At 48.6% G+C, this 19,414-nt stretch overlaps 9 protein-coding genes across 9 annotated transcripts; 6 read left to right on the forward strand and 3 right to left on the reverse strand.

The window, feature by feature from the left end:
* Window positions 1-120: 120 nt before the first annotated feature.
* On the forward strand, window positions 121-801 carry ASPBRDRAFT_32507 (uncharacterized protein; the record flags this gene model as incomplete). Its single annotated transcript, XM_067623025.1, has 1 exon — window positions 121-801. One exon carries the CDS (start codon window positions 121-123, stop codon window positions 799-801), a length of 681 nt encoding a protein of 226 aa, XP_067476938.1.
* Window positions 802-1,474: 673 nt separating this feature from the next.
* Window positions 1,475-3,184, reverse strand: ASPBRDRAFT_131474 (uncharacterized protein; the record flags this gene model as incomplete). Its single annotated transcript, XM_067618332.1, has 4 exons — window positions 1,475-2,409; window positions 2,458-2,802; window positions 2,848-2,988; window positions 3,046-3,184. 4 exons carry the CDS (start codon window positions 3,182-3,184, stop codon window positions 1,475-1,477), a joined length of 1,560 nt encoding a protein of 519 aa, XP_067476939.1.
* An 889-nt stretch (window positions 3,185-4,073) lies between these two features.
* On the reverse strand, window positions 4,074-6,064 carry ASPBRDRAFT_46048 (uncharacterized protein). The gene is made up of 6 exons (XM_067625538.1): window positions 5,717-6,064; window positions 5,245-5,659; window positions 5,136-5,196; window positions 4,900-5,083; window positions 4,648-4,849; window positions 4,074-4,597 (listed from the first exon to the last, which is right to left on the reverse strand). Exons 1-6 carry the CDS (start codon window positions 5,937-5,939, stop codon window positions 4,222-4,224), a joined length of 1,461 nt encoding a protein of 486 aa, XP_067476940.1. The 5' UTR covers window positions 5,940-6,064; the 3' UTR covers window positions 4,074-4,221.
* Window positions 6,065-6,213: 149 nt separating this feature from the next.
* On the forward strand, window positions 6,214-6,849 carry ASPBRDRAFT_46049 (cytochrome b5-like heme/steroid binding domain-containing protein). Its single transcript, XM_067625539.1, has one exon. It carries the CDS (start codon window positions 6,282-6,284, stop codon window positions 6,762-6,764), a length of 483 nt encoding a protein of 160 aa, XP_067476941.1. The 5' UTR covers window positions 6,214-6,281; the 3' UTR covers window positions 6,765-6,849.
* A 433-nt stretch (window positions 6,850-7,282) lies between these two features.
* ASPBRDRAFT_46050 (bifunctional fumarylacetoacetate hydrolase/alpha/beta hydrolase family protein) lies at window positions 7,283-9,120 on the forward strand. The gene has a single exon (XM_067625540.1). It carries the CDS (start codon window positions 7,315-7,317, stop codon window positions 9,061-9,063), a length of 1,749 nt encoding a protein of 582 aa, XP_067476942.1. The 5' UTR covers window positions 7,283-7,314; the 3' UTR covers window positions 9,064-9,120.
* A 685-nt stretch (window positions 9,121-9,805) lies between these two features.
* On the reverse strand, window positions 9,806-12,151 carry ASPBRDRAFT_46051 (Zn(II)2Cys6 transcription factor). The gene has a single exon (XM_067625541.1). The coding sequence runs from the start codon at window positions 12,064-12,066 to the stop codon at window positions 9,982-9,984; it is 2,085 nt and encodes a 694-aa protein (XP_067476943.1). The 5' UTR covers window positions 12,067-12,151; the 3' UTR covers window positions 9,806-9,981.
* Window positions 12,152-13,810: 1,659 nt separating this feature from the next.
* ASPBRDRAFT_32513 (uncharacterized protein) lies at window positions 13,811-14,131 on the forward strand (the record flags this gene model as incomplete). The annotated part of the gene is made up of 1 exon (XM_067623026.1): window positions 13,811-14,131. One exon carries the CDS (start codon window positions 13,811-13,813, stop codon window positions 14,129-14,131), a length of 321 nt encoding a protein of 106 aa, XP_067476944.1.
* Window positions 14,132-15,367: 1,236 nt separating this feature from the next.
* Window positions 15,368-15,652, forward strand: ASPBRDRAFT_198340 (uncharacterized protein; the record flags this gene model as incomplete). The annotated part of the gene is made up of 2 exons (XM_067621190.1): window positions 15,368-15,415; window positions 15,443-15,652. 2 exons carry the CDS (start codon window positions 15,368-15,370, stop codon window positions 15,650-15,652), a joined length of 258 nt encoding a protein of 85 aa, XP_067476945.1.
* A 1,400-nt stretch (window positions 15,653-17,052) lies between these two features.
* Window positions 17,053-18,030, forward strand: ASPBRDRAFT_57324 (uncharacterized protein; the record flags this gene model as incomplete). Its single annotated transcript, XM_067627725.1, has 2 exons — window positions 17,053-17,196; window positions 17,299-18,030. The coding sequence occupies 2 exons, from the start codon at window positions 17,053-17,055 to the stop codon at window positions 18,028-18,030; spliced, it is 876 nt and encodes a 291-aa protein (XP_067476946.1).
* Between the last annotated feature and the right edge of the window lie 1,384 nt (window positions 18,031-19,414).

A 19,414-nucleotide genomic window follows, 5' to 3' on the forward strand; every position in this document is an offset into this window, starting at 1 on the left:
ACTACCAAATGCGGTTAGTCACACCCCGCGGGGGAAAATTCTTCCCAAAAGCGGATTGCCCGATGATATGATAGTATAAAACCATCTACACAAACATAAATCCCAGCAGCAGCACAAACAATGAGCATGAAAGAGCTGCCCATCTCCCCCCGTGGAATCTTCTGGCAAGAAGACTTCATCACCCCGGAGCACGAGCAGGAGCTAATCTCCCTCTTCCGACATGAACTAAAATGGCCCGACCGCAGCGGGCGCACATCCCTCCACTACGGCTACACCTTCGACTATAAGACCTTCGGAGTAGATCCCGAGATCCCCTATAAGGAGTTCCCGGACTGGCTGAAGCCACTGATCCCGCAGACGGAGTCCCGTCCCCCGGATCAGGTCTGTCTGCAGTATTATCCGCCGGGAAGTGGCATCCCGCCACATGTAGATGCGCATCTGGCGTGGGATCAGCTGTATGCGCTGTCGCTGGGTGCGCCGGTTGTGATGCAGTTCCGGAGGGGAAAGACGGAGGAGCGCGTGGATGTGGATTTGACGCCTAGGACGATGATGGCGATGGTGGGCGATGCGAGGCTGCATTGGACGCATGGGATTAAGAAGCGGAAGACGGATACCTTGCCGGATGGGTCGGTGAGGCTGAGGGAGGATCGCTGGAGTTTGACGTATCGGTGGTTGAGGAATGGGGAGTGCGAGTGTGGGAATCTTGAGCTTTGTGATGTGGCGCAGAGGCGGAATGGGATCGAGAAGGAGAAGAGGTCGTTGAAGCAGTTGGCTGAGAGTGCTCAGGCTGCTTCTGAGTGATTGTGTGTGGTACTGTGGAGTGGCTCTATGAGAGGGCAATGATGAGAGGAAGCCTGTGAGGCTTCCAGACGGCAGTCCTGTCGGGCAAGATGTGTACTCTCTTGCAAATACAGGGATGGTTGAGGCATCCTACAGCACAAGTCCAGGAAGCGGCTACCAGTAGCCTGGTTACGCAGGTATTGGGCTCGAACGGATACCAAAGAAAGAAACGCACCGGCGCTTTCCAAAGACACCTGGTCTGCGCAGCCTTTAGGTGGTTGCATGAAGGCTTACATTCGACATTAACCACAACTCCCTGCAGAAGCACCAACAGGAACCCTAGCTACGCTCTAGGTTGTATCTATCCTCGCACGAAACAGCACAGTGTGCACTCTGGTACTGGTCCACTAGCTGGCCTTCGCACGCAGAGTTACCATGTATATAATTCTCAGGTGTATATACTGCTTTTCAGCTTTGCATCATACCATTTACGTTATCAAGAAGAACTCAACTTCGTCATGCCTCATTCTTACATATGGCCTCTACCAAGGAAGATATCTTCATTCGCCAACACATGAAGACTGCTGAGCAACTCTTCCTCCTCGGCACCCAAGGTAGACGCCGCAGATCCCCCAGTGGACGGGAAATACTCAGCATCAATGCCACACCTGTCTACTCAGTTAGTATCAGGCCATCAAACTAGGATAGGAGCAGGATCATACGTTGCTCCCGGCTCCGGTAGTATTCCCTCATTGAAATACCTCCTCAAATGATTCACGGTGCACAGTGAAGGCATGCTGAGAGTACAGTGACCATACGATCTCTGCTCGACGAGACGAGCGCCTTCAAAGCTATTCACAGCTTTCTTTGCAGATATTAATGGGCACACAGGATCCCAAGTGGTTGATAGGATCAGTATGGGCTCGGCTGTCTTTGTCTGGGGATACTCAGGAGAGTATCGAGGGTGAAAGTCGTGAGTTGTTGGAATCAACCATGAAGCCCGATCGTAGATATCAGATCCTTTATACCTGGATAGCAAATAGGACATTTCTGGTCGTGAGAGAATATGATTGCGGACAGACTTAATACCATGAACTGGGGCATCGTGCCCGGTTTGTCGGTTATCATTCAATCCGATAAAGGTAGTCGAATCATCCACGAGATATCTCAGAACCCAAGACTCGGAGTACGCGTTGTAAGCAGGGGTCGCATTGCCGTTCAGCAGCTCAGCCAGGTTGTGGGCAAGGGAAGGCCAAGCTGTTGGCTTGTATAGAGCGAAAAGGATCCCATTGGTCACTAAACTTCGTCTGGTAATGGCTCCGTAATTGGTACTGTTCAAGTAAACGGGAATTGGCTCTCCTTCGAGTTCGCGCAGAAAATCGTCGATGTAGGATTGAAGTTGGGCAGCTGATGTGAAATGCTCTCTCTTGATCGAACTTAATGGACAAGCTTCTCTGACTTTGAAACATTCTTCGATAAACCCGGCAAAGATTGTGTCCGTATCAGTCAAGTACTCTTTAGAGAGAAAGGAATTGTACCATTCATCTAGGTTGCTAACGCCGTCAAGTACCATTCGGGAAACCCGTTCAGGGAACATTTGTGCATATGTCTGACCGAGTGTGGTTCCATCTATGTCTGTTAGCCAACTACCGCATTGGAGAAGAGAAGAAAACAGACAACTAAGTCCCCAATAGTACATCTTCTCCTGCCCGATCGCATCGAGGATGGAATTTATATCAGAAGCTGTCTGGGGAGTGTTTATGTATTTCCCATACTCGCCCATCATATCTTCACAGGCCTTGGCTTTGTTCTCGGCCCTAGTGTACATCTCACCAGCTTGGAACTCAAGGTCCCAAGGGTTGCTGGCAAACGCGGCAGCACGATCGGCATTGCTTGAGTAGCAAGCAGCTTTTGGTATCGATCCACTTACGCCGCGGGGATCGAAACTCATTAAGTGGAAGCCTTCCCCGATGAGTTTATTAAGATCAGATGCTGATCCCCGCAGAAAGCCCACGCCACTGGCTACGACATGTTAGTAAAGAATACGCGATTCAAGTCTCAACGTACCTCCAGGTCCTCCAGGGTTTAGAAAGATATGTCTATCGCCGGTAGCAGATGCATTGTTGGCTAGCATTCTGATGATGGGTATTGAGAAAGTCTTGCCAGATAGTCGGTTAAAATGGTCCACGGGAACTTCCAGTCGAGAACCTTCCAACTACGTCAGCACGGTTCAGAAAAGGCCGAAAAGGGCGTGTGTATACTTACATTGGAGAGTGTGGTTGTTGGCCTCACCGCAATCATTCCACTGCAACCCTGAGTCTACATGAGAGTTGAGGGGTATCTGGACATCTTTCGCCACACATGGTGCCACAATCACAGAGCTCAGACATGTTATCACTAGCATACAGAAAACAAGACCATTCCAATCTTTGGTGTCGTACATTATAGGCGTGGTATTCTTGTGGAGAACCTCGTTTGCTTTGACTCACTCGCTGATTGATTCGATGACAAGGACGCTAAGTCAGGGTGTTTATCGGGAATCGACTTGGGCGAGCGTCACCATACAAGGAAGGACTATAAGAATGAGTTACCGTGAGTGACTAAATACATATGCAATGTCTAGCGTATCTTAGCGAGTGGTTGCCTTCTCCAACAGCTACGGCTCACCTTTTCTTTGTTTGGATGTTTCTGCTTTCTGCCCCTCTCAGCCGCTTAGTGGCTACTGTGAAGAGTCGACACAAGTGACTATAGCAGTATGGTCTACAGTTAGTGAAGTTGGAGCTTATGTAACAGTATCTTAGGAGGTCCCACGATATTCTACAACATATCTTAGGACTGGAAAAATGAGGCGAGAAGGACTTCCAAGGAGACCAGAGCGAAGGTGGCATCAGAATACGGTATCGTGTTTGTGACTGCAACTAGCCCTTACGCACCCTTACCTACGTCATGGCCAAGGCACTAAATGTAAATCTGTCGGTTGGCGACAGCAAAGTCATATACCTGCTTGAGTTGTTTTAGCTGTTCCTGTTATTGGCATTATTACTATAGATTAATCAGTTGGACCGGGGCCCAGATCTGAGACTGGACCGATGTCCCTCTGTATGTTCGCTGCGAGATTGATGAATAGTGGCGCTACACTGTACGGAGTCAACGAGTACGGCCTTTCAGGACTGCAGTCTCATGAATGAAAATGCCTTGCAAAAATAACCACTTATCTTATAAGTTATTTATAAACTCTACACTTAGACAGTTTAGTATCTTGAGGATAATAGCGATGAGTAGAGTCTACGCCCACTAGATCACGATTCATCTGAGTAATAATGTTTATTCAGACGTTCTTCGATAGCGGTACGAGCTGTAAATATGATCACATACTTAAAACAACAAGGATGGAAAGCAGACAATAAATGGGAAAAGAATCTTTTTGACACTGTTTGTTGCTCAAGAAACAATACGGCGTTGTACTTGCATGTGAGCCATCTCATTCGTCATAGAATGAATGCCAGCCAAATCCTGTGTAGGAATGACATACTCCTTCACCCCGGCCTTATGGACCCTGCCATTGATCATTATAATATTGAGACGATCGTGATCCTGCAATATGGTGATATCCTTCAGTGGATCCCCATCGACCACTAAACAGTCCGCATAGTTGCCCACTTTGATTTGGCCCATTTCGTGGGAGCGCATGAACAGCTTCGCCATGCCATAAGTCGCTGCAATGATAGACTCATGCGGTGTGAAGCCGAAACGCTCCACGAAATGTGCAAGGTCACGCGCATAAGTGCCGTGTGGCGTCCAGGCGAATCCATAATCACTGAAGTCATTGTCAGAAACTCGATACAGTTGACTGGTTTGAAGACTGACCCTCCAGGGAGGACCACGATCCCCCTCCGATGCATCTCTCGCATGGCAAGGTCCGCAGCATCAAGCTCCCTCTGGTAGCCTACCTGCTCGGCCTTCTCCGTGGTGTAACCGAACATGACAGCGTCGTGGAGCGTAGCAATGAGCCAGTTGATGGCGGGTGCTACTATGTGTTTGGATTTCCTCTTTTCGAGTGCATCCATGCCTTTTAAAGTCAGCAGAATGAGATGAGCACTCAAGATACAGGGAACCTACCCTTCTCGTCGATAAAGGATGCATGATATATGACGTCGACCCCAAAATCTATTGATTGCTGGACAGAGTCTCGGGCTCGAGCGTGTGAACAGACGCGCTTGTTCAACTTGTGGGCCTCGTCAACACATGCTGCTGTCTCTTCTGGGGTGAAGTAGCACTCTTCTGCATCGCGAATCTCCGTGATCTAATAAAGTAGGTTAGCACTAAGCTCTCACGAGGATTTCTGGTTGTCCTACTGATTCTCCAGACATTGAAATCTTTACTTGATCCACACCGATTTCGATATGTTCACGGATACTGATGTGCTGTCAGCGTGGTCCAAGTCATCTTTGTTATATAGCATACACCTCTCTCATTTCCTCAGGGCCATCAGCAAACGCAGTAATTCCTCCGACGAGCTCGCCCCCTCTTCGTGCCATTTCTTGACCATTAGCCAAGAACCGCGGGCCTGGGATATCTCCGGCGTTGATTGCGTCTCGAATTACGACATCCAGGCGCTTCTTAGCAGACGCAGCTCCAAAACACATAGTGTAACCAGAATCTAAGTAGCACTCGGCACTTCTGGCAGTCAGAAGGGTATGTTCCTCAATACCGAGCTGTCCCAGCTTATCCAGGTCGCCGCCGTTCCAGGTGAAGTGGGTGTGGGCATCCCCCAACCCTGGCATTAACGTGCGCCCCTTTCCGTAGAAGACACGGACACTGGGATCTGCGAGGAGTGTATCTTTGTTGGGAACCGAGCCCACATGAGCGAATCTCTCTCCTGAAAGACATGTCCGTTAGTTTGTAAAGTTTGAAGGAGAAAGGTCGAATAACATACCTACGATGAGGACGTCCCCTCTGTAGGGCTCCCGGCCGGTGGCTTCCAGGATCTCAACGTCTAAAATGAGGATCCTTGACGACGCGCTTGTTCCAGCAATCTCATAGTTGACGGGCTGGAGACTGGGTTCGAAATCAAGCTGATCAATGTATGCAATGTTGCGCGGTGGCCCATCATAATGCTCGAGGGGGCAGTCCTTTGACATCCATGACACCTTGGACATGACGAATGAAGTGTGAGAATAATAAGATGAATAGAATAGAGCAGTCTTCTGATTCTCAAACAGGAGACGAAGTTGTGCAGGCTGGAGGATCAGAGCAGCGCGAATATCTCTCTCATATGTGGTTCTTATGCAAACATTCCTGGTGGATACAACTTCCCCGCATTGGAATGCTCATCCGCACCAAATCGGGACAACTATCTTCATAATATCGGATATAATGGTACTAACTTTCCTTTTCTCGCTTCTCCGCGCTTCTCCGCAATCCTCTGACCCAACCAGATGTAATATGGCCTGATCTCTTCTTTCAAGCCTTCCCTATTTACTGAAACTACCAAGATCGCAATGGGCTGGCTAAGTGTACGAAGCTCACTAAGTGGCTCTGACCATCATGTCACAAGCTCTAAACCATCAACTGAGCATGTTGAGGACATCAAATCCACCGAAGACTTCGAGCATGTTGAACATGTCGAAGATACACACCTCGAATATCCACTTCAGCCCTCTATCGCCGATAACGATCTACCTTTCATCCCGGCCGCGGTAGTCAGAGACCACAAGCTACGCTTCTCGCAAGGTCAAGGTCGTGCGTGGATTGTCGTGGATAATATTGTCTATGACTGTACCAAGTTCATCAACGAGCATCCAGGGGGAGAAACCGTTATCCGCAGCTTTGTTGGGGAAGATTGCTCTTGGCAGTTTTGGCGATTTCATGAACAAGCCATCATGGAACAGTGGGGACGACCACTGCGTGTTGGCCGAACCGAAGGGGTCAGGAATCGATTCAAGGAGATTCCGAAATACTTTGGACCCTCGAAGATCCGATAAGTGAACTCATGTACAATGTTCATGTCAGCATCTGAGTCACGAACATGAAGAGTCTTATGTATATGCTTTAACATAACCTACAAGAATACTTTCTATATCGTTTGAACTTCGACATTCTACACGTAGTCTACATATTATTAGTTCTCCATGCTTACCATCGTAGTATTTATCATGGCATTCAGCGTAGTAATCAACATAATGTCCATCAGAGTATATATTTTATGTTCCGCGCAGCCGGAGATAGCCCCCTTCGACCGCTCCCCGGTTCACAATGCCGTTTGTACCGGCCACCCAGACAGCTTTCATGTATCTCCGTGAAGGAGATAGTCACCGGACTCTGTCACTCCCATATTGAGAAGATCAGAGTCGGGGTTGTGGATGCGGACATTCGCGGCGATGGGCGGGGATGTGCGGTGATAAGCGGAGAATCTGAAGAATGACGGGATGTGCGGGGACGCTTGCCAATCAGTTCGGAAATTATAAAGGTGGCATCATATGGAGTTTGTAACAGGTACAACATTAACCTCCATTACCTAAAGCGAACTTCAACATGGCGACTAACAACCCCACCAACTATGTCGCATACCTGGAGCCCAACAGTGGTCCCAGAATCGGCCATCTCGACCTCAAGACCTCCACCGTCACCCCCTTATCCTTCATCTCTGGCACCCCATTGACAAACCTCTATCAAGTCATCACGGTCGGCGAGCAGGGAATCAAGGCATCCGGTGCACAATCCTTCCCCCTTTCCAGCGTGAAGCACCTCCCTCCGATCTCGGGCCGCGATGTGCTGGCGGTAGGAAAAAACTACGTTGAACACGCCAAGGAATTCAACTCCTCGGGCTATGATGCCAGTGATAAGACCGATCAGCCATCCCACCCCGTTATCTTCACCAAGCGTGCCACTTCCATCATTGGCCCTGAAGACCCTATTCTTCTGCACCCGAAGTTTACCAGCACCCTCGACTATGAGGGTGAGATCGGTGTCATCATCGGCAAGCCGGGGTTCCAGATCTCCGAGGAGAACGCCTCGGACCATGTCTGGGGATACACCATCGTGAACGATGTGACTGCGCGTGAGCGCCAACGAGACCACAAACAATTCTTCCTCGGTAAATCCGCTGATACCTTCTGCCCGATTGGCCCCGTCGCTGTTCCCAAGGAGAGCCTGCCTGAGAACCTGAAGATCCAGACCTTTGTCAACCAGGAGCTGCGCCAGGAGGCCAGTCTGAGTGATCTGATCTTCAGCATTCCTACGCTGATTTCTACTATCAGCGCAGGCCAGACCTTGCAAGCTGGCGACGTGATCGCCACTGGTACACCCGCTGGCGTGGGCTTTGGATTCAGGCCGATGAAGTTTCTGCAAACGGGGGATGAGATCAGCGTGTCCGTGACGGGATTGGGGACGTTGATAAACCGTGTTGCGGCTGCAGACGCGGTCAATACGACCTCTGAGCGCGCTGAGTCTCATATCCCTGTTGCCAACCAGAAGGCGCCCGCCAATTCGGGATTGACTACTATCAACGGCAAGCACCTCTTCTACCAGCGACTGGGGTTGGAGAGTGGCCCTCCGGTATTCTTCATTCATGGACTAGGCGGGTCTTCAAGTTACTTCTATCCTCTTATCACGAAACTACAGTCGACACACTCGTTGCACCTGCTAGACCTGGAAGGACATGGTCTCTCCCCGACATCAGCACTTAGCACTCTCTCCATTGCTTCTTTCGCAGAAGACTTTTACAACATGTCACAGCTTGCCGGCGTCAACAACGGCGTGACCGTGATTGCCCACTCTATGGGATCTCTAGTGGCGCTCAAGCTCGCTCTGCAGCACCCCGGACTAATCTCCAAGCTTATCCTCATGGGACCTCCCCCGAACCCACTGCCAGAAGCAGGTCGACAGGGCTCCAATGCCCGGGCGGCTCTCGTTCGGAAAGAAGGAATGTTGGCTGTCGTGGATGCCATCGTGCAAGCTGGAACATCGGCGTATGTGCAGCAGAACAAGCCGTTGAGTATTTGTGCCGTGCGGGCTTCGCTGCTAGGTCAAGACCCCGAAGGATATGCCAAGGCGTGTGCGGCCCTGGCTGCATCTGCTGACGATCCGTTGGATATCAAGTCCCTCCGTATCCCTGTGTCTATAGTCACCGGTGAGGAGGATAAGGTCAGTCCGCCGGCTCTCTGTCAGAAATATTCTGAGACGACTGGAGGCGGTCATGTCGATGTGCTAAAGGATGTGGGACACTGGCATCTGTTTGAGGATGTGGAGGGAACGGTGAAGGCAGTTTTGGCGCAGATTTAGAGTTATTCTTTATTTATAGTCTAGATAAACAATAGATCGTTTTGCTGCAGAATTTCGGAGTCTTGGAAGTTTCAATACACAATAAATGTTCCAAGTAGAATTATGGTTCAAGTTGAAGTTTCTTAGATAAAGCTACCGCGTATTTGCTCACATGCCAATCCAATCATGTCTCCCAGCCAGTTTCATAAATCACAACGTATGATGTCCTCAACCCGAGTACAAAGTTTAATCTTCTTGATTACCGTAACGTGTGACTACCTAATCTTTCAGGATTCTCACCGAGCTGCGGAGAAAGGCGGGGGATCTGATAGCCCCATATATTAAAACCGTAGAAGCAAGCACGGGCCCACTAAAGAATCATACGATCTTCCTCCCAACAGCTGAGTAACAAAGTGTTCATTGGTGCAGTTCATTGCCTCTAGTTCCGTATGTGGATAATAACCTCTAGCGGAGATTCCACATGGCTCCGTGCATGTCCGCGCATGTCCGCTACATCTCCCTTCCCCCTGAAACTCAAACCTGGTATTAACTTTGAATACTGCGGAGAGGCGATTTTGTAGATCTAGTTATGCATCCGTCAGAGCAATTCCTATACTGAGCATTACACGGGCTTGGGTCTTGAAGGTTATCTGGCAGGGCGTTCCAGAAGTGCGCCAAGTAGGAATAGCGTCACCTACTGGTATGATGTAGCTTAAGAGCATGGGTGCTCTAAGTAGTGATCTCATGTTCTACATGCATAGTTGCATCAACACCATTTTAATTATCTGATCGGGCCAAAGCTCACGTTACATAACAATGCTTCCGATAGCTGAATCAATGCCCCAGAAGAAGATATATCTGAAAATGAATACCTTGATATGAGATTTGAAGATTGGAATTCAATATACATGAAATGGTCAACAATCTGCTATGTCAAACTCAAACGATGCCATTATGGTATGTTGTATCCACAGGGCGACCGGTCCACGGGAATGCTGCCGGAGAAAGCCATTGCTCACATGGTATTTTGGCCACAATCTCCTCGAAGCTTTCTGGCAAGGCCCAGAGACTGGGGTCAAAACTGTCCAAACTGTTGGATGAAGTCGCCGTATCCACTCCCAAGGGCTCGTTGTATCCAAAGTCTGGTGTGCTCTCCAAGTTATTCACGCTATCAGAAATTTCAAGGAATGGGGTAGGCTGGTGAGGTTCTCCTGGTGTCAATGAGTCAAGTATCGAACAGGCTCGCTCACATATCTCGCTGAATGGCGCATTCTCCCGCAGTCGTTGAAAGCAATTCTGTACAGCTTGCAATATAAGATGCTTTGAATGTTGTGCAGTCCGCACCTTGCCAAGCAGAACCAGCAGAGTTGATATCGCTAAAAAGGCATGAAACGAACCGAGGCCATGAATGTACCACCTGTAAGGGCTGAATTCGTTGCGCATATTGAGGGCTTCATAGTTTGAGAGAATGGCAAGAGCTGCTTGTTCGCACTTTTCGTAACTACCTGTCAGGCTCTCGTCTTCAAAGCCCTCTGGCTTTAAGAGATAGATCCGATGCAGGAGCAGAATAAGGTGATTAGTGTAGTTACTCAGAATGAACGAATGTGCCTGCTGATATGTTGGGAGATCAAGTTGATCCGAAAAGCGCTCTGCCTGCGCTTGCAATTCAATCTCGATCTCGTGATCCAAGGCCTGTATTTTGGCCGGTGAGCAATTTGACTTCCCTGCACTCAGGGCGCATACATTTGAAGCCAGAGAATAGAGGCGGAATTTGAACAGGAGATACGACATCTTTGTGGGGCGCTTCCGTATTGATGAGTTCATGGCTTCATGAAATGAGTCTGCAACAATCTCCTCGTCTTCCACGTCCGCCGGTAGTAGGACGTTGTTCTCCACGTTGAATGGGGCTAGATTACCCAAACAGGTATTCTGAATGGTATAGAGCATTTTTAGCCCCGCCCAGGCTCGTCGCCTTTCTTGGACTTCAATAGGATTCAGGTTCAGAAGCTCAGGATCAACGTGACATCCAATGGCGATGGCAATATTGAGTGTCGTCCCAAGAAGTGCCCAGGCTGGACCTTGGGCGTGATTAATGGCGTATATAAGCAAGATGAGGCACTGTAGTGTTTGCAAGTTGTGTTGCCACATGAAGTTATCGGCAGCGAGGCATTTCATTGTCGCTTGTCGGTATTTTGCTGCCAACGATTTCGCACTTTCCGCAGGCGAAGCCTCTCGGCCCAAGTCTGACAGGATCGGACTTTCTTTATCGATAGCCGTGACAGCCAGCCCCAGAGCCACAAATATCAGACCAAGAACTGGCAATGGAGCGTTACGAGGATTCTCTTTGAATCTGGCGTAGTTCGACTGGAATGTCTCGTCATGGAGAATATGGAACAGAGGGGAGAACACGGTGAGGAACATGGTGATGAGTTCATCGCAGTGCCGAAACGGTGGTAGCATGTCTAACAGAGACTGTTTGCTGGGAGGTGTGTCGCAGAAGAAGAAGGCGCGCGACGGGCATTCCACTTGAGATTGGTTCTGGAGCGAATGGAAGACGTCGGGATCGCGAGAGGTGCTGTAAGGAACATATCGCACATGGCCCGATGGGGACGCAATAATACTACCGACCTCATCACGCTTGAAAGGAGTAGTATTGCGTGCGAAAGATTGGCCGTCGGTGCTGATTGAGGCAGAGTTCGCATAAAGCTCATCCTGAATCAGAGGGCTATCATGTTGGGAGACGGGCGAACGGATACCGCGGCTATGTTGAGTTATGGACATCGAGGTGGACTCAATATTCTGTACCAGTAGGCTTTCTAAGTCTGAGATCCGCCGAAGAAGAGTTTCTTGGAGTGCGATTGCCTCGTACTGTGCTGGCTGGAGATTACGTTCAACATCGCGCTTGAATCGACATGACGACGCCACTCCGCGCTTCCGACAAGTGTCACAAGGCACACAAGATCCTAGGCAGCGTATTTTCCTCTGTCGGCAATTCTCACAGCTGAGGGGCAGCCTTTTTGTCATTTTGGCGGGCTATGCTTCAGGGTAAGATGCGGGAATGCAGAATTAAGGTTGGACGTCCTTGCAAGTCTGTCGATTCATATATAACCCCTCGGGTGCGGGGAAAGTTGATCCGGATGATCAGGAAAGTGAGGAGATGGGGCTAATTTATAGCGCCCGTGAGGGTCCGATTGGAGCTTAATTGGTCCTACCTTTTTCGGTTACATTTCTCTTCACATTCGGTAGGTCAAACGTTCAAGAGCACCTGGGGAGCCACAGGAAATATAGGTTTACTGATTTTGCACCTGTGACCGTAGCCGAGAGCGTTCTTGCTTCAATGTTAGGTGGAATAACAATTCAATTCATGTGATACGCGCTTTCAACTATAGGTAGAGATGTAAACACTTCCAATTGTGATTGAGGCTGCATAGTTGCGACTTCTGCTTCGTTAGACTTATGGTTACTCTCCGAAGAATGAAATCTTTGACGTTAAATATTGTTCTACACCCAAGTGAGTCAGCCTGAAACATCGGTCTACATTCAAGCGGATAAGTGCGCGTTACGTTTTTCTTGTTGATATCATTACTATATGCTCGATGTTGTGAGAGCTGTGACAGAGGTTCCCACTGAGAAACAGTTCGGACCGTATTCAACAAGATTAAGGTCTTCGGAATTAGGCTCATCGGGCCCGGCATATTCAGCATGAGGACGAAGCAGGCTGCATTGATGTAGATGCCATTATGACGATGGTCTTTTGACCATATAGCATTACATTCCAGCTGTCAAATTCCTTCTATGGATAAATGGCCTTGCCAACAGGTATAGTTACATCTGCTATCAATGTAAATCGTACTGGGGGCAATTCCGGTCGTCGATGAAGAAATTGGACGGGGGGCCGTGAAACTCCGTAAATTCAAAATTGCGTCCAAAACTGATGCATGAAAAGGTGTTTAAGCTGGTAGACCATCTCTTCCTACTCAAAAAAGATCATAGAGTTATTCACAGAGCAAAGCTTGGAATCATCCATCCTCCAGAAACAGGCCTGATACGGAAGCTCTCGATATTTAGACTCAGTTTCTAACACTATTACTAGGAAGGTCTATCAAGATACTACGTCTAGTCCAGGAGATCTGCCCCATCAATCCAGTTTAGGGGGAATTTCCTGACCAGAAGAGAATAATACATACAATAAAGACAGCTCATCTTGGTAAAAGCAGCTGAAGGGGTGACTCAATAAACCTAAAGTATGATTTCCTTTGTGTGTTCGGATACAACGGAATAATGATGTTTTTCTTTCAACCTTAAGCCCTAATCTACCACTTTGGTGCTACAGGGCCCGTATACACATTCTTTAGATTTTCTGGCCAGTGTATGATTCCCGTAGTATCAGTATACTCTGCATGATAACATCCTAGAATGTTTCGATCCTGTTCGAAGCTCTCCTGCCACAACCAAGTGTCTATATGAACATCCCCAAGAATCAATTTATCTCCATGGCCCTCTCCAGTATTTACATCTCTTCAAACAATCTCACCTGTTGATTATACCCTCAGCACCTTCATCAACCGGAACCTTCCTCAATTCCCAACCCACGATGGGATCCCACTTCGACAAACTTGTTCATAAATACCACCATCTCACCCCTCGTAAAGAGTTCTCCATCCATACTCCAACTCCCACGGTTTCCTCGACTCGTACCCCGTGCCCACTGACACATACCATTGCTTTTACACATCATCATTAACCAACCCCACCAAACACCAACACCATGCCTTGGATCGGCATGACCCCCGATGGCCGCGTCCCTCTGTACTATGTCGACCTCAATGGCGCAAGCTGGGACTCAGCCCCCGGCCTTGCCGAGGACGGCTGGCAGGATGAGCTCGAGTCCCACCCCGAGCTGTCGCCGAACCGCTGCGCAGGCGCCATCGTGTACAATGGCTTGCAAATGCGCATGTACCCCGTTGTAGCCCGTCGGGCGCGGGCGCCATTCGAATTCAATGGCGCGATTGAGTGGTACTCAGAAAGTCCGGAGTACGAGCGTGCGTACAATGCATTTATTGATCGCATGGAATTGATGGACTCCTAGGAATTAACTGTGGAGTAGGAAGTGAGGTCGAGAGTTCTTCTTTCCTCACTTCTTGAAAGACAGAGCAAGATGGGAATATAAGTCAATATCAGGAAAGAAATTCAAATCAAGTATGATTTTGCGAAAGTCTAGACGTAGTCATCTTCGGGAAGAGCCCCATGTGCCCTATTTCTCCATCTCTTTGACGATGGTTACCACATGCCCTAAATATTTGCAGAAGAAGTAATAACCACTATAGTAAGGTCTTTCAACAGCTACATGAAAGAAGACTTACACGTCCAGCAACCTTTGGAGTAATAGCTCGAGACTAGTTACTTGGCTCTGACCTCTTCGCTCTAGTGCGGAAGATTTGTGCCACGGGTACATCCCAGCATATGGTTATCTATTTATAGCACCCCTGTGAGATTTACAAAATCCGATTGGCCCTGTTGTAGCTCTCCTTCAAATGTTATTATTTCTCTTCTTTGACTGGAAAGCCATCTACGATTAGAGCCTCGAACATCAAGAGGAACATAATATAAAACTCGTGGTTTATGCTAGATGCATCGTTGTCGAGCATGAGGTAGAGTATTTCAGGATCAACTGTTGGAACCAGTACTATATTAGAGGATCTTCAGGTCATCCCGGGCCAATCCGCCTCTTATAATCATAACATCAGACCTTCATGAGGAACAAGAGGAAATGCTGACTTGTGCATATCAATAGTATTAGTTTGAGGGGGTTGTTGGTTGGAAGAATACGTGCAATTAGAGTGGATACGATTCCCTGTTATTTTCTGCTTGGAAATTCCCCGAAGCAATCTTCATGCCTAGGAACAGAACTGACGCATGCACGACTGTTTGGAAGTCTCCAACATATTCCACTTCGTCAGAACCACGCAGAACAAGTAGATAAAGCACTTGCCTCTGAACAAAGAAAACAAAAGTTCAACAACGATGAAAGACGGAAATGGTCCTTTGTCAGCGTGCGCCATGGCTGCAGCCAAGAGCGTTACTGATCAAGAAAATTGTAGTTCCCAAACCATGTGCATGAACAGCCACCGACCATGTGGAAAACACCACCGATCCTCCCCTAGACAGGGTCAAGGCTGATGGAGCCCTTCGCCCATTGCCTGTCAGCAAACGACCTATCATAGGCTAAGTGTCGAACAGTGCACAATTCCAGGTTTCTCGTTTCAACTCAAGTCCCACCTAACTACGGATTCAGCTACATCCAGCTCCAACAGATATTCTCATCATGCAGACCAACGACGATACTCCTAGGGACCAGCTGAACCTGCCGCTGGTCAGCTTCCTCATCCAGGCTGGGTAGGGCACGCCGATCGCGGCCAACTATTTCCGCGTCATGGCGGCGAGGAACGACTTCAGTTTCAGCACGGCCACAAGCTCGGGCATCAGTCCCAGCACTGCCGCTGCCGCTGCCGCTAGCGAGACGTCCAGTGGGGCGGGCCATAAGATGGCGGTTGGGGGTTATCTGGCCGGTGCGTTGGCCTTGGTCGGTGCGGTGGTGGTTCATGTCTGATCTAGATACATACGTGGTTTGCAAAGACAGTCACGACGCTAAAGAGACGGAGATTATACTGCCACATCGCGTACCTTGTGGTATAGTAGACATTTTCTACTCACGGAAGACCGGCACAGGACGCAGCGGAAACTTGACCCTAGAACATATGTGAACCATTTAGATATATATGACTTAGCTGCATGCACTAAAGCTGTTAGCAGGGACCAAACTATACACATTACACTATTACACAGTGGTGCTCGGTAATAGTAGTCAGATCATAGTGCGTATATTATGTAGGCCGGGCAAACTGCCTTCGACCATCGACCATCCCATCCCCGTAGGAAACCCAGTAAGCGAGGTCTCTGATGCATGGTCCGTCTGGAACTAATTCTCCCCGAATGCACACAACAGTGTAAGCATTCGAATATCTTTACCCAATCAGGAATGAGCCTTTTGGAAAAGAATGCACAGCAGGGAGGAGAGGTGTAATCAAGCCAACATGACTCACATGCTGCCTAACAGACAGAATTTAAACTAAATTAGTGCTGACAAGAGCATTTAGTGTGTAAAGCTTAGCCCTGTGTAGTAGTTAGCCACCCCTCCTTGTAACAAAAACCACATAACACCTTCCAATCCCCGTCGGATGTCCCAACGCGAATGGTCGTGGCGTAGCGGAGGAGGTTCTAGACATCGTCTTGAAGGCGTTGCCGTAACGCGGATAGGACTGGAAATCGGGATTGTTTCATTCGGAGTGACCAGGCGCACGATGTTGGAGCTCCTAGATGAATTGCAGAACGATGAGGTGGGCGTTGCTTGGGCCATTGACAGGGTAGTACGTAGTAGTTGTATCTCAGAGGGTAGAGCGGGTAGCGCCAAAATGACGCAGGGCGGGTGGTTGTGAACGGAGCCTCGTCGATTCCATGCTGCACTAGCAGGGGTTCGTCATTTCTTAGCCGAGTGGGCGAATGGCGTGGCCAGGAAATCTGATGTGTGAGGCCATGGCGAACTATCTATGCGGGGGAGTGGGGAGATGATGGTAAGGTTTGAACTATATTCCCCTTGGCATTGTTGTATATGGAATACGATGGTTACAAAGGTGATGTATTTCCATATTCCTCAACTACCTCAATTTCTAGGTAGGCTGAGTACAGCGGCAGCTGGAATTTTTGTTAGAAACATTCATGACATGTACTTTACCATACAAGATAGTTGGAGTAGCATATGACCACTATCTTAGCCCCCGGGGGTCAAAGCAAGACAGGCAGCGGCTTGGGGGATGCAGATCAGATTAGACATCTTGGACTTTTAAATCAAGCATAGTCCTCCTACAAAGAAACTTCAGACATGTCCTAATTCATTCTCTAGTCCACTTATCAAACCGACATTAAGTCCAGCCAAAATAAACATTAGCCACCATGTCCACCACCAATACTGCAAGCACCACCAAACCAGCCTGGTACCAAACCAGTGTCACTGCCATCGATCCCGCCGCGCAGTCCATGCTGGAGAACTACAGCAAGCTTAAACCCGAAGAGGTCATTCCCCATGTCTTAGCCCTGGTAGACACCCCTCCCTACCCCCAAAAACTATCTCCCCTTGCCCCAATGTTTCACGTAGAGCCAACCCCCGCTAACTCCAACTTCAACCACTCATCTCAACAGAGAGACAAAGCCTTCCAAATCTTCCCCTACCCCTGCATCGGCCAAATGCGCTTCCTAAGCTGCCACCTCCCTCGCCTCCCCTTCTACCAGCACGTACTTGCCCGCCTTCGCGCATCCCCAGCCAACGGCTTCCTCGATGCCGGATGCTGCGTCGGCCAAGAACTAAGACATCTAGTCTACTCAGCCTTGATCCCTGCATCGCAGCTATACGGCTTCGATCTAGAACCCGGATTCTTCGAGCTCGGGTACAAGCTTTTCCGCGACAATGCGGAGAGCTTCCCTGCTACATTTGTGGGTGCGGATCTAGGTGTGTCGGACGAGGACTGGGCGAGGTCGGAGATCGTGCGGAAGATAAAGGGGAAGATAGGTGTTGTTTGGGCGGGCTCGTTGCTGCACTTTTGGGATTATGAGGGGCAGCTCCGTGGTGTGGAACGGTTAATTGGGTTGACGAGGGGGGATGTCGGGACGGTGGTCTGTGGAAGGCAGATGGGGAGTACGGTGGCGGGGTTATATGATTTGAATGGGTTGACAGAGAAGATATTGGTGCATTATAGGCATAATATAGAGAGTTTGGGAGCGTTTTGGAGGGAGGTGGGTGGGAGGACGGGGAGTAGGTGGGGGGTACAGGCGGAGTTGGAGATTGGGGAGACGACGAGGAATATGCGGGATAAGGCGAAGTTTATGGATAATAATGCGAGGATTATTTGGTGGTGTGCTACTAGGGTGGAGTGAGTTGAAACTTTTGGTCCTTTATGGGTGTGGAAGTAGGGATGTAGTTGAGGTATGAGTCAGAATAAGAAGTGAGGATGGGAAAAACTCTTGATGGTACTATTAGGATACTACTCAGTAGGCATCATCGCATTGGACGTGATACTTGGGGGGGCAGATAAGAGGGTGAAGATGTTGAGGTTGGGTAGGGCAGAATTCAGGCACGTTGCGTATGATTGGGGGTCTTGGATGAGAGGTATTTGGGGCAGTGGAAGAAGCTGTCGAGGGAGGGGATGGTGGTGCATCAGTGTGAGGAGCATACGGATATGTGAATGGGTTGCCGTTGATGTTGAGAAGGGTATTGTAGGAGGGGGTGTTTAGGTTATAGAACATAGTATAGATATTCGTGATGCTGTTCAACAATGAGATCTTGTATATACTGCGTATATAGAGTAAGACTAGGAGTTATCGCAGGATTCCATATCATGAGTTGTACTAGAGATTGATCATTATTTCCTGGTCTGTATGTTCTCTGTTTGAGAGTATAGACCCTGCATTAAGACGACAGGACTTGTCTTAAGCCTGGAGTCCCGGAGTTGATCCTTGTAGATTGGTCTCGATTCCAGACATTCATCGGTATGTTTTGGGTTGTCGACTTGTGCAGCTGTAGTGGTGTATGCGTTTTGTCAGTGAGATTCCAAGCTTCTCAATTAGATCAGTAAATAATATGGTCGAGACACGCATAGTTTGTGCGTTAGTAACTTAGCTTCAATCTACACTGCAAGGAGGTCACAATATATTTATTCGCACATTTCACGTCTCTTAAGTACAACTTGGTGCGTCTTCCTAAATATATGTTGGAGACAGCACTCGTCATGGTGCCATTTGACTTGCTACTCATAGCCTGATTTGATCAATGGCAAACATCCTCCTTTAGTTATGATTACGGGTAACATTTTGCAGTTTATTTACTATCTCTAGTAAGTCTTTATGAATTTCATTATACTCGACAAGAGTATGGTGTGGTCACCAACAATCCCGGGACGTAAGAAAGATTCCCCGAGCAGGAGAGTAATCCAGCCAATCATGAAGCAGGGCTATTTTCAGACGAGCGTTGGGCTGCAACCCGTGAACTGACAGCATCACATGGCTCCAATCACTGCTCGTCATCTTGAAATATGCTTTGGAACAGTCGAGGTTTGCTATTAATATCTTGAATTCTAAGACATGCTTTATTTCTTCTTCTGATGAGTCCGCTTGTCCAAAGGCACTTGAGCTGTCCCTCACTGGGGAGAAAGTCGAGTAGAGGGATTTGTGAGGAATAGTATTGGACCATGGAGATTCTATTGGCAAAATAGTAGAGACTAACTATTTGATGACTGATGATAGTCAGAAAGTCAGGGAAAAC

The sequence above is a fragment of the Aspergillus brasiliensis genome (assembly GCF_001889945.1).
Source record: "Aspergillus brasiliensis CBS 101740 unplaced genomic scaffold ASPBRscaffold_10, whole genome shotgun sequence".
In the NCBI taxonomy this organism is placed as follows: Eukaryota; Fungi; Ascomycota; class Eurotiomycetes; order Eurotiales; family Aspergillaceae; genus Aspergillus; species Aspergillus brasiliensis.

Bases quoted from the DNA above. Each gene is read 5' to 3' on its own strand.
- ASPBRDRAFT_46050 (XM_067625540.1), top strand. From the start codon at position 7,315: ATGGCGACTAACAACCCCACCAACTATGTCGCATACCTGGAGCCCAAC.
- ASPBRDRAFT_46049 (XM_067625539.1), top strand. From the start codon at position 6,282: ATGGGCTGGCTAAGTGTACGAAGCTCACTAAGTGGCTCTGACCATCAT.
- ASPBRDRAFT_46048 (XM_067625538.1), bottom strand. From the start codon at position 5,939: ATGTCCAAGGTGTCATGGATGTCAAAGGACTGCCCCCTCGAGCATTAT. The intron at 5,660-5,716 runs GTATGTTATTCG...CATGTCTTTCAG, and splicing joins AGGGGACGTCCTCATCGTAG to GAGAGAGATTCGCTCATGTG. The intron at 4,850-4,899 runs GTAGGTTCCCTG...TGACTTTAAAAG, and splicing joins ATCCTTTATCGACGAGAAGG to GCATGGATGCACTCGAAAAG.
- ASPBRDRAFT_46051 (XM_067625541.1), bottom strand. From the start codon at position 12,066: ATGACAAAAAGGCTGCCCCTCAGCTGTGAGAATTGCCGACAGAGGAAA.